The sequence below is a fragment of the Stegodyphus dumicola genome, chromosome 12 (genome assembly GCF_044657685.1).
Source record: "Stegodyphus dumicola isolate Sdum_Otavi_A_Nest chromosome 12, ASM4465768v1".
Taxonomy (NCBI): domain Eukaryota; kingdom Metazoa; phylum Arthropoda; class Arachnida; order Araneae; family Eresidae; genus Stegodyphus; species Stegodyphus dumicola.
Genome location: NC_140779.1, coordinates 25,878,352 through 25,891,880, shown reverse-complemented (window position 1 = coordinate 25,891,880; position 13,529 = coordinate 25,878,352). Strand labels below are relative to the sequence as shown.

Sequence of the window (13,529 nt, the reverse complement as noted above, 5' to 3'; positions counted from 1 at the left end):
CAACAGTCAGCAGTCCAGTATACAATAATTGAATGAAAAACTGTTGCCAAAGCCACATTTCTAAAAGAATGAGACTATTCAAAATGATGCGATAAAATCGAAAAGATAAAATTTAAAAAAATCTGATTCGAATTTTGAAAAAATCGCTTCGAGGTGCACTGGCTCTTCGTAGCTCTGGGTCTATTAGCTTACGCGCAGCACGAACGAAAGACACATATATTTTATTATATGTAGAGATATATATGTACTAAAGGGAAAAAACGGTACGCCGGCGCAAACGATAAAGTCGCCAATAATGGTCAGGTCAGAATATTTAAACTGAGCAGTTCTTATATATATAAAAAATTCAAGTAACAGCAATGTAATATTAAAAAAAAAAAGGTGTTAGTAATTGTGTGACAAAAATTGCAAAACGAATTAATCACACATACAGAATAGATTAGTTTAATTTTGGTTATATATTTTATATTGAAAAAATATTTTCTTTCATGTTAATTATAGAATAAATTATTTAAAATAAAGCATTTTGATGCGTGTGTGATAGTTGAATGCAGCAGCAATCGGCCATACTGTAATAGCGAGTGAATTTTATTTCTTTTCCTGAAAGAAATAATTTTCATAGTAAAGGAAAATAAAAAAAAAGGTAAGAAATATTAAGAAAGAAATATTTTCTTTCTAATTTATTATGTAAAGAAATATTTTTCCAATAGTAACTGTAAAATAAATTGCGGGAAAACAGTTTTAATGTAAGCATGGAAAAAAAAAAAAAAAGAAGAAGAAAAAAAAACTTAGTTTGCTATTAGATTGTAATGCAAATTAATCATATTATAAATTTAAATGATTAAAATTGTTTATTTCTAAAAGGATTTGAAGTAAGTTTAATTCATTTACTTTTATCTATTTACCATTGCTTTCGTGGTGTCCCATATCACTCTTTATTTCTTAGCTCTAAATTCCTGAGTTAAGCTTCCCCTTAAAAAACGGAATTTTCCTTCACATAACACAGCAGCATATTCCGCTGCGTGTTGGTCATAATACTGTTTTGTGCAATTTTTTTCGAACTACAAATGCAGCGTGTGAGTTAGTGAAATAATGGGAGAATATTCCTAGAACTTCAGCCAGCGCGCGCTATAAATTTCGTCACTCGTCTGTACTGCGATTGGTCTAAAGCTCCTTGAAGCCTTGTCCCCTTTCAGTAAAGTTAAATGGACCCACCCGCCCACCAACTGAGGACCACAGAATGGCTTTCTCCGATAAGTTGTTGATAGCTGTCCATACCGGTTTCTTTGGGTCTTTTGTTCGCTTAAGTTGTAGACAGATCCAGTGATCATAGAATAGGCGTCCAGGTCAGGTCATAACATTTTCATTCAAGTACCGTACTAATTAAAGTACATTACTCGACCTGTTTAAAGCCATCCATTTAAGGCTTTGAAGAATGGTGGAGTATTTATCCATATTGGGCATATATGAGTAAAAAGGGAAAAACTTTTTTGTGTTGAGAATTGTCGGAAAAGTAACCAGAGGTGGCACCATCTAGGTGCGAGAGAGTGAACTAAAGGAGGATGTTTAGCATCCAGTCGAAGTGTTGATCACGTGGCCTATCCCATGATGTTGATTGGTCAGGGAAAAAGAGCTGTAGTATTCATAATTTGCGCATTTTTTAATAATATAAGCCTATTTACAAGTGCAGATACATTTTAGTTGAGTAATGTAGAGTAAAATACTTGAAATAAATTAAAGTTTCGTAAACTGATGCATAATAGGTAAAAAAGAGATAAATATCTTGAATATATTGGTGTGTCCTCCTGGACCAATAGTAAGGCTTGAATAAATGAACAATTTCTAGATTAAATAGATGGTTTAACTAATGCTTTTAAGTTCAAAAGTTCAAGCAATAAGTTGAAGCAAAAGTTAATAATTAAAATGAATATTTACAGATGAATATATACAACTCTACCAGCGTACATTATGATGTATGGTACGTGGTCGCTTATAAGGTTGATCTATAGTAAAATTGTAGTTTCCTATATCTTGAATTATGGCAGAATGAGGAGTATCAAGGTTTTCATAGAATTTGTGTACAGATTTAAAGATCTCTTCATCTATTGTAGTAATTTTGAGGTCATTGTGGAGTACTGAATTTCGGACAAACCAAGGTGCTCCAGTCATGATTCTTATTATCTTGTTCTGTAATACTTGAAAGGGTTTTCTATTATTCCTGGCGGCAGCCGCCCAAACTGGGGAGCCACACAACATGATAGGTCGAATAAGTTGAAGATAAATAATACGCCAATAATGGTACAACTGGTGACAAACTGAATATCTTCGCTGGTAACCTTTTACGCCTCATTTTCCAAAACAAGTCGCAGCCATTTCTTATCAGATTGATTGTTTCTTTCAATATTGGCATACAATTACATAGAATATTTACAAAGATAATTAAATTTTATTCCTTAAGACAATTCGCGGTACTTAAGTCAATTAGGATGCAATCACATCGCTCACCCGAAGGCGAAAATACAGAAAAGGCAAAATTAAGTGTTAAATTCATCCATTCTAATGAGAATGCGCTAGCGAAGTAAAGCACTGCGGGTTTACATAATTTCTGAGTAAGCTATTCGTACGAATTAAAATAATCCTTGCATTTAAACTTGGATTCCAAATTAAGATTTAACTTGAAATTAATGTAGATAATTACTGAGATAATTATATTTTTGTAGCGTAGTTTACGTGAGATGAGATCACTTGGGATCACGTGATGCGAACCGGCGAATCAGGATGTTGAAACATGAGAGCATAGTAAATTCTTAAATTAATGTCTTTTTACAAATTTATTATCTTTATTTATTGGCTTTTTTACAAAATTTTAAACCATATTAAAATGTTTATGCCTTCAAAATAAAAATTCTTAGAACTAACATTTGTTAACATTTTTATGTGTATACTGTGTGTTGTCACTAACAAAGTCCTTTGGCGAGATTTGTGCCGGCGAAATGGAAAAGTACCAAAAAAAACCTTGAAAAATTACTAATCTAAAAACGACTAAAACCTTTACCGGAAAATACGTGGTTCCCGTAAAGTAACTACTTATTTTCCTGTAAAGGGTTTTTCGGAAGTTTCCTGTAAGTCGATTTTAGATCGGCAATTATTCAAGGTTTTTTCCCTTTTAGTATTGATGAATTATCAGGTTTATAGTTTTCCTTCTAAAAAGACTAACTGTAAAGTAGGTTAGCTTCCTCTTTACTTATACATATACACTGAAGTGACAAAAGTCATGTGATACCTCCTAATATTTTGTCGGTCCCCTTTTTTCCCGGCGAAGTGCAGCAACTCGACGTGGCAGGGACTCAACAAGTCGTTGGAAGTCCCCTGCAGGAATATTGAGCCATGCTGCCTCTATAGACGTCCATAATTGTGAAAGTGTTGACGGTGAAAGGTTTAGGGCACGAACTGACCTCTCGATGACGTCACATAAATGTTCGATGGGATTCATGTCGGGCCATCTAGGTGGCCAGATCATTCGCTGGAACTGTCCAGAATGTTCTTCTAACCAATCGCGAACAATTGTGGCCCGGTGACATGGCGCATTGTCATCCATAAATATCCCATCGTTGTTTGAGTACGTGAAGTCCATGAATGGCTGTAAGTGATCTCCAAGTAGCTGAAGGTATCCATTTCCAGTCAATGATCGATTCAGTTGCACCAGAGGACCGAGTCCATGCCATGTAAAAACAGCCCAGACCATTATGGAACCACCACCAGCTTGAACAGTGCTTGGTCCATGGACAACTTGGGTCCATGGCTTCGTGGGGTCTGCGCCACACTCGAACCCTACCATCAGCTCTTACCAACTGAAATCGTGACTCATCTGACCAAGCCACGGTTTTCCATTCGTTTAGGGACCAACCGATATGCTCACGAGCCCACGAGAGTCGCTGCAGGCGATGTCGTGCTGTCAGTAAAGGCACTCGAGTCGGTTTTCTGCTGGCATAGGCCAAGGAAGACAAATTTCGCGGCACTGTCCTATCGGACACGTCCCTTGTACGTCCCACATTGATTTCTGCAGTTATTTGACGCAGAGTTGCTTGCCTGTGAACATTGACAACTCTACGCAGACGTCGCTGGTCTCGGTCGTTAAGTGCAGGTGGTCGGCCACTGCGCTGTCCATGGTGGGATGTTATGCCTGAAATTAGATACTCTCGGCACACTCTTGACACTGTGGATCTCGGAATGTTGAATTCTCTAACGATATCCGAAATGGAATGACCCATGCGTCTAGCTCCAACTACCATTCCGCGTTCAAAGTCCGTTAATTCTCATCGTACGGCCATAATCACGTCAAAGCCTCTTAACATGAATAACTTGAACACAAATGAAAGCCCTGCCAAAGCACTTCGCATTTATACATTTTCTACGCGATACTACTGCCATCTGTATATTTGCATATTGCTATCCCATGACTTTTGTCACTTCAGTTTATTATAGAATTATACATGTGTATACACAGATACAGGTTTATAGGATTATATAACCTATATAGAAGTAAAAATGCATACAAACATTTATATAAGTTTATAATGATATCTTTGCGAAAATATAATCTCCGGTCGACAGCGCTTAAGTTTCCTACGAAATATTGTCAAATAATGTTTTCAGAACTCTCTGCAAGAATTCAGTACACAAAAAGAAGAAGAAAGTGAAGCAAACATAAATTTATCCTCCATTCATGTTATTAGGCTATGTTTATAGTAATCTATTACTTGATCCATAAACATAAAATATTGATATCAGTGCATTTTTTTTTTTTTTTTTTTTTTTTTTTTTTTTTTTTTTTTTCAGGTTACCATTTGAATTCTTGCCCAGCAAAAAGCTTATCTTATGATTCTGCTTGCGTCGAAGACGAAATTTTGAATTCTGAAGAAGAGGATAATACTTTAAAGTATGATTTCCTGCAAAGCCAATTTTTCCCCTTCGGATTAAAATTAAGAATAAATGATTTGGTGTTGAAAGCAACTAGACGGTTCGTTTTACTCTGTGTTTCAGAAGCTTTGTTGAATTTAAAATGCAACAAAGAAAAAGAACTGATGTATTAAGCACTTTCTTTGGTTAATATTTTGTATTTATATTTACCAAAACCTTTTTAATTATTTAAAAACAGAAGAAATTAAAATTTCATGAAATAAATGTTAATTATACTTCATTAAGAAACGAATATTTCTGTTATAATCCATTAGAACTTTAATTTTAAAAATTGCTTAATAATACTGATGTTTATACATCGCACTTCAGTATCCAAAGCGAACTATTTTACTCGTTTTATTTATTTTAAAGCACAAATTTTCGTAATATTCTGTTTGATTTTAGGACCATGAAGAAGTGTCAAAGATGCGCGATTCAGAAGATAGACGACATATGCTTATACAATGACTATAAAGATTTAATAGCTACTGCTACTCAAGAACTTCAGTCTTTCGGAAAATGCCTGAAGAGACGAAATAGCATTCGTAAGAAAAGTTTTAAATTTAGAATGTTGTTTTGTTCTTAAACTATGCGCACATAACTAATTATTCATATGCCTGACTTAATGTCTACTAAGGCTGTTCGAACATGTTTTAGACGATTTTCATTATGTGTACAGAAATGGTGTACCTGAAATTGTTGAGTTTTAAATGTTGCATTTGCTAACCCATTTTCTTGACTCTCTTTATATACCGTAATTTCAAAGACAATAAAGCTTTTTTTTAGTAGCGAAAGAGGTATTTTATCCCATTCGTCTTGAACTGCTTTTCTAAGTCCAAGCTGGACTTAGGAAAGCTGTTCAAGAGGAATAAGTTCAAGCTGTACTTAGGAAAGGACGTCTGGACAATCCGCTTTTTAAGCGTCCAAAAGCGCAAAACTTCGTAGATGATGTAACAGGAATTTAGCAGCAATATTAAAGAGGGGCATGGCCTTGATACACATTTCCTGCTCCATCTTTTTCGAGGAAATTTATAGTGGATTTCGGTATGCTTTGCAGCTGCTTGCTTTGTCTTGAGGCAGTTCTACTGATCAATGGCAGTGAGGGTAAAGAGAAGGTATATGATATTTGAAAATTGTGTACAAAATATGTTCCTGATACTATGTGGATTTGACCTTAACAGTTTTCTTCATTCTCTTTATAAGGTATTTCTCCCGCCATCTTAGCATTAGACTAAGTGGTCAGCACTCTGAGCGCGTATTCCAAAGGTCCGTGGTTCGATTCCTGGCGAAGACGTTGATCATTTTTCACTTCTTCTGCTTCCAAAAAATACCTAATGCGTCTACATATTTAAATTTTATTTGCTGTTTTATCAAAAACCAGCAACAATCATAAATCCATTTAAATTCTTCAGATCCCTTGAACCCTTTAATGGTAACAAATGGATATCTTTTTATTGCTGTCAGATAAATATATCCAAGATTCATCTACTGTGGCAACTTTTACCCATTTTTGTCCGAATAATTGTTTCTCATAGAGAATTCTGCAGCGCGTTCTGCTTTCGGCGATGTCGTTGACAAAGGCGATGCGCATGCGTTATTTTCGCCTTTTTAAGATTCAAATCAGCATTTACGCAACTGCCCTTTGGCGTTGAGCATTGCTTTTGACATTAATGTTCTTACCTTTGCAACATTCAAAACATTCCGTTTTTCACTTGGCTGCGTATTTGAAGAATTTTCCTCCTTGTAGCCAAATTTTGACGCCTTTTTTTTTTCCTTTATTACTAACAATATTATCTATCGTTGCTATAGATATCGAAACATAATGGCTTTCGCGGCATTTTTTCGTAACTAAATACGAATAATTTTCTTCGGAAAGAGCCCAAACATAGCCTTCCGTCCATTGCTTCTAACAAAATTGTTAAATAGCAAACCATAATTTATACTTTCAAACATATAGTTGCAGGTAAAAAAAAAAAAAAAAATTCCAAGCAGGTGGTTTTTTTCATAGCGAAGCAAAGTCATCTAAAAAATGTACGAACGGCCTCTATAGTACAAACAAATTTAATAATAGTACTGAATAAATTCTTATGCATGATACTAAAAAATTAGTATCATACATAAGGATTACATAAGTAATTACAGCAAGAATGGAATTATTTCTATAACTACTTATCCAAATTCTCCTTGAAATTCGGCTCATGTCTCTTTGTCTTTCAACTTATGTGTGTATTATACGCAAATCATCTATGGATCCTCCAAATTATAAATTACATACATTAAATGGATTCAACTTAAAACTAAGTTATTCGTGAAGACCTCATGTTACATTATTAAATAATGGCAAAAAGCATATTTGAACTATCTGCCTTAGCGGAAAACTAAAATCTGTCACAATTAACCTCTGCAGCCGTAAGGTTCTGAACGGATTACCAGTGTTTTGGGGCTTTAATTATTTTTTGATTAATTAAAAACTTAATTTTATTAAGAAAGATATTTTAAGCTACGTGTTTCGCAGTTAAATATCCAGCTGTAACAAATTTTACTGTAAACTTTATATTATTACACTGTTTTGAATTTGTTCTACACTCAAAATAATTACTAGAAATTAAGTGACATTTCGCAAGCCAATCAAGTTGTATCGTACTGAAATGTAGAATACGCCGTGGAGAGCAGCAACAATCTTATATTTTATGTAAATTAGTGACTATGTAAATTAATGAATATGAGTAAATGTCATATTGAACCAAAAGTAAATTTTCTACTACGTTTATCATGATATTTTGTCTCATGCAGTCCGCTTTTCAACAGAAGGCTTTATCAAAGTGGACTGTTTCAAAAGCTGTTCGCTGGTTAGAAGCAGGTCAGGTATAGTAATGCTAAAAAAAGCTACTGAAATGTAATGAAATGCTATTTTCTGATAATGACACTGATCCAGTTTATGCAAAGTATTTGATGAAAACCAATATTAATGTAACGTAAGGGCACCTGCCATCATAATCTGTTAGCAAACTGTCAGACACATGCTCCCGCGGGGTTCACTAAGGGAAGGACTCCCTTCTGTTAAAAAGTCATTTGAAACAGCGGACTGCATGAGACAAAATATCATGATGAACGTAGTAGAAAATGTACCTGTACCTAGACAGACTTGACTTCTGGGGAAAATAATCAGTCTTCACAGTCACTAAAACCATATTTTATACAGTCGTAGGTTCAGGCTCGGCAGGGACCGTACTGGCACTGTCTTGTCTGCCCCTTGGTTGTGGAGACGTTACATGGTTAGATATCGAAGCTTGTACTTGGGGGTTTGGCTCCCCTTGGTCATCAATGGGGGACAGACCACATTGTTCTGTTTTCTCTTTGTTGGCGATTTCATCTTGGCTAGTGTCTTGTTTCCAGACCTTGTGCATTTCTGCCCCCCTGGAATGATCCATAAAGGTAAGAATAAACTTCCTGTCTCCATAGGTTGACCAGGGGCCTATGCCTCTGTCATGTCTCTGGCTGCGGTCAGCCAATCAGCTGCCTGCCTGTTTACGCCTGAGTTCGAGTTTCGATTTTAGCCAGCGTGGCTGATTAATTTGTAAGGTATTAAACAACTGTGTTTCATTGGAGTTATTTTCTTAAATCATATAGTATCAACGTCATGTAAATTTTTGTACATAAAAGTCGTGCTTCTATATAATAAAGGATTTCATTTTCCAATAATGTATTGTGTCACGTCTCTGCCATCCCGACAAGAATGACAGCCTCCTTGTACCCCTCTAGGGGTTGGAGCATTATAACCGTATAAGACATCTAATAAGACAGGTCTGGGAGCCCGTTCTCCCTAGTGTTCTGTACTGCACTGTGCTGTCAGATACACATCAATATGCTATAAAGAACCAGAAGGCGCTTCTTGAGGCAATAGAGAGCAAATTACCATCTCAGATAGCAAGTAATTGCCTAATAAACGTAACTTTTATGCGAGCAAGCAATAATCTCGTGCACATTCAAGAGGAGAAATCACATAATCCATAGAAATCTGTGGGGAAATTCAGAATCGGAACTGCCATTGTTTGTGATTAGTAGGATGTTAATTCGGAATTTAAGAACTGATTTATTTTTAATCAGAGAAAACGTGAACACACTAAATAACTCATACTTGCACAAGAAACTAAATATTAAGCAAAAATGGGCTAACAGTCTAGTCAGACAGATATAAATCGATTTAAATATCTGTGCATAGCCTAAAATGCAACTGGAGCACAGCAGTACCGAGATATACAGGTTCTTCACTCTGAGTAAGAGTGTCTTTAGGGATAATAAATGCAGGGTCACTACTTGTATGGCTGCCAAGTGAAAACTCGGTACTACGTGTAGGGTTACTAAGCTGAACCCAAAGGCACAAGCTGGTTTCTAGCTGAAGATGACGCGTTCACATCATTTATCGCAGTCGGATTTCTATTTTCAGATTTACACTTTTTCAAGCGCACTGCGCGTATCATAAACTTGAAAGTACACATAGTAGCCAGTCATGTTGGTAGCTGTCTCTTTCTCACCGAAGAGTTCTCTTTGGTGTTCTCTAAGAACATTCTCTTTTTCCTTCCTAACAAAACAATCCAGTTCCATGCCGTTCGTACCTCCTTTATACATCCGTCGCCTTTCGTATTTCCTTTCCTGCCTCAAAATATAATTAACTCAATCATTTGATCTTCCTTCACGGCTAATCAATTCCATCGTTTCATCTTAATTTCAAACTCAAACCCTCTGTCGGAACTCTTAGTTAAGCCATTCTCCGCCCCCATGACTTTTTTTAATTCGGAGCAACCTCCATTTCTTACCCTTTCTTCAGATTCTTTTTCCTCTTCTACGAATCGAAAATAAATTCACCGTCAATTCACAGTAATATATTTCAGTCACATCTTTCCCCAGCGTTTTCGAATTATAACGTCTCGTTTTCTCTGGTAACATAAACTAACAAAACCTAGAAGACTTTGTGAAGAATTATCCTCAAATCTTAAGTAAAACACATCCAAAGAATTGTGTAAAGAACAGTTTATTCACTCAGTATAAGTTTGCAGATGGCCCCACTTGGGAGTACACAAAAGCCAACACTACTGGCTTAACTTAAACAAGCAACAAATGTAATAAGTTTAGCCTAACGACTCACAGGATAACATAACGTGCAGGAAGGCTCTGACTCGTAAAAGTCGGTGTAAACAAGTCTAATGGCTAGAAGCACTCGACACCACAGAACTCTAATTGCTAATAATTCAAAATAACAACGTGGCCTTCAAGCTGACTAACACACTCCAAAAGTACCTTTCAAAACCTTCCCTTAAATACTATTTCTTTCTGCCTCGTTTGAATACACACACGCTAGCTTATTAACATCCTGGAAGAAAACCTTGGGTGAAAATGAGAAGGAAGGGATAGTTGCTTTAAAATAAAAATCATCTGTTAGATCAATTAAATGAATCTGCACAAGATCTTAATTTATTTTCCCTTTTTCAATAATATTTTCACCTTTTCATAAATTATCAATCAAAATTTTCACCTGGCGCAACCTCGCCTGACGTCATCTTACATAGGTAGAGAGAGACGTACCACGTTCTCGAAAGCCAATCAGACACCACCTGGGAAAGTAAAATAACGCAACTAAGATTACCAGCTCATCGTGCAAGAGAAACTAATTTTCTAGCATTCTCCCGTCGCTTGGCGGAAGACCAAAAGCAATTCATGAAATAAGTCTTAAGAAATAATAGGTTACGTTAGTTTATTTGAATATGGCAAAGCACACATGGACTGTCTGCCTAAAGAAAGGGATGCCTCCGTGTAGGATTTTCTAAGGGAAACTGGTTTGTATTGACGTTACACGTTTTGCACATGAGAAAACTACGAGCACTAGCCATGCCGCCAGCCCGTTCGCCTGGATTTGATTCCAGTCAAACCACTAGTATTCAGCGGTCTTGACTTTCGACTACTGATGGGGGCCTCAGGAAATGATAAGACACGTGTTTATTATTCTCTTTCCAGGTTCAATATTAAAAACGGAGTTGACCATATAAAGAAAAACACTCTTCAAAGCTGTTAGTTAACATCGCCTCCCGCCACGATTTGACGTGGGAGGGATATTTTATTGAGTTTCCTTAATTTCAGAACATTTGGCTATGTGTATAAAGAAGTAGTTTTTGAAACAATTCCATTCATTTCTTCATTTCCCAACGCGATGTGGAACAATTTCTTACATTAGAACCTCGGGAAATAACATAAATTTCTCTTTTGCATTGAAAGATTAAAAACGAAATGTGTTTTTCAAGGCTCTTTTGTCACAACTCTTTTGTCTACGTCTTTTGTTTTCGGTGCTCGCAAACCTATCTTCTACCAATCAGCAACATGACCTGTCTTGTTCTGTTTTCGATTCATTAAAAGGAACTTCAAAACAATTATGCTGTAAGAATTATTTGATCTTCTCTGAACTCAGCTTACGGAAGGTCAAATTAGGTCTTCGTGTCCAATACGCAGTATTAATTTCATCGTTCATCTTGTTTGTTCTACATCATAGGTTTTTCATTTAGTTACTTCTAAAGGCAAGTTGGGTTTCTTTCTTATTTAAATGGTCTTTAACGTTGTTCTGAAACGTCAATAGTTTCTCAAGTGTTATCATGCTGATGATGAAGTATCGGTATGTTATTTTATTTCCTAATCAAAGGAATGAGGATTAACATCATCATCTATTCGGAAAGGTCATAACCCTTTTCATCTTTGATTGTGAAGGATGTGTTTGCCCCAAGTGTAAGCAAAACGGATTCATCAATGTCAATTCTTATTGAGAAACACGGAGATTTTGTACACAAAGCCCTAAAAAACAAAATGCAAGAAAAGCCGGGAATTCTTTAAAATACGGGGATGGGAGTTTTCGCAGCATACTGCGTACAGCCGTGGCCTTCGAGATTAGATGGCCTGGTCAGCTGCAGAATCACGTGATTTGACGTCACGTAAGGCGTCTGAACTTTCACCCTTCGCACTGCATTGTGTGGACACTGCAAGCGAAGACTTCTTATTACGTTGATTGCGTGCTGTATATTTTTACAGTAAAACGGGATTTATGGATCAAAAAAATTCCAAGGAAAAATTTTATTTCAAGTGATCGCAGATGAATTCAATGTGAAAAACATTATTCAATGTGAAAAACATTTCGAAAAGATAATATTATTCGCTATGATTATTTACCAACAAACGAAGGTACTTTTATTCAGATGTGTAGAGGGCATCCTAAATTAAATAACGATGCTTACCCATGCATTTTTTTCTGGTTGTCCAAAATACTTATCTGAAAGTCCAACCCCTCAGAGGATGAGCAGGGAGGAAAAAAGAGCTAAGATGGAGAAGCATATTTTTAATGAATTTTTGAGAAAGGACAACATAGCATCATTTGAGGATTTTTCTTCTACGTTACCAAATAAATTAAATATTTCAAATACTTCAAATATTATTTTACACAAATCTGTTGCTGGTATTTATATTCTATTGCTCAGATTTCATCCATATCCTAAAATTAAAAAAGTATCTTTGTATCGCTTCATATAGATGTAGCAGATTATCTAGGAGATAAAGTTGTTCCAGTTGAAAGTAAAGAAGAACCAGTAAAGAAGTTGAACAGCATTCTTTACTGGTCAAAGTTACCGAGATATATGTACAAAACATTAACATGTTTGATGTTCATGAAACTTGTTTAATGTGTGGAATTCCCTTTTCTAGCAGATTTAAAAAAATAATGAGCACCGTTTCAAATATTTGTTTAAACAATTATACTAAAGTTCTTCAAAATAATATGCATACAAAAATCGATGAAAGGAAACTTTAAAAAATCAAGAATACGTGATGAAAAGATATGCGTATGTAAATGGCATTGTTTTATTTTTTAAAAATAGTGTACTAAATATGATGGAGTTCAAATATATTTTCAATAATGTATCTTTTACATTTAAATTTATTAATTCTTTTGCTGTTTCCTTATTATTTGATAATACTACATAATTTTTCAAAATAAATTATCAATTGCGATTAATTATTGCTTCAGTATACTAGTACAACTTGCACAGTATTTTCTAATTAGACAGAAATGATGGTCTGTTCTATGTATAGTTGTTTTGAGGTTTTCGTTGGCAAATTTATTGATTTTACGCTTTTGTGAAACATTATATGGATGGCTTTTATTTGTAAATGTATTATTTATTATGCATCTACATATAACTAATAATGTAAATATTATTAAATGATGTAAATATTCTTATAATTATTGCTATAGATAACATATAAATATGTAAAAATTATTCGTTTTCTGTAATGTTGCAGCAAAATTGTAATTTATTTAATTTACGAAGTTTTGAGATTTAAATTTTTTCTGTGGCTTTTCTGTTCATTTTATTAGATAGTAATTTAAATGAATTAAAAATACATTTGCATAATGTTTGGAAGCTCTGAAATATTTATAGTTTTAAGGAAAAATTATTTCTTATGTCTTTTAATTTTCTAAATTATATTTACATTTGTTAGTGAATTATTTATATTTCTAAATCTTTTCATTCCTT

The 13,529-nt window shown here is 35.0% G+C and overlaps 1 protein-coding gene across 1 annotated transcript in view; it reads left to right on the top strand.

Moving 5' to 3' along the window:
- LOC118200424 (uncharacterized) overlaps positions 1-13,529 on the top strand; it is a 154,476-nt gene that overhangs the window by 131,111 nt on the left and 9,836 nt on the right. The window contains exons 26-27 of the mRNA XM_085827375.1: positions 4,840-4,939; positions 5,365-5,504. Of these exons, the coding sequence (XP_085683501.1) occupies positions 4,840-4,939; positions 5,365-5,504 (240 nt within the window). The remainder of the gene's footprint in view (positions 1-4,839; positions 4,940-5,364; positions 5,505-13,529) is intronic.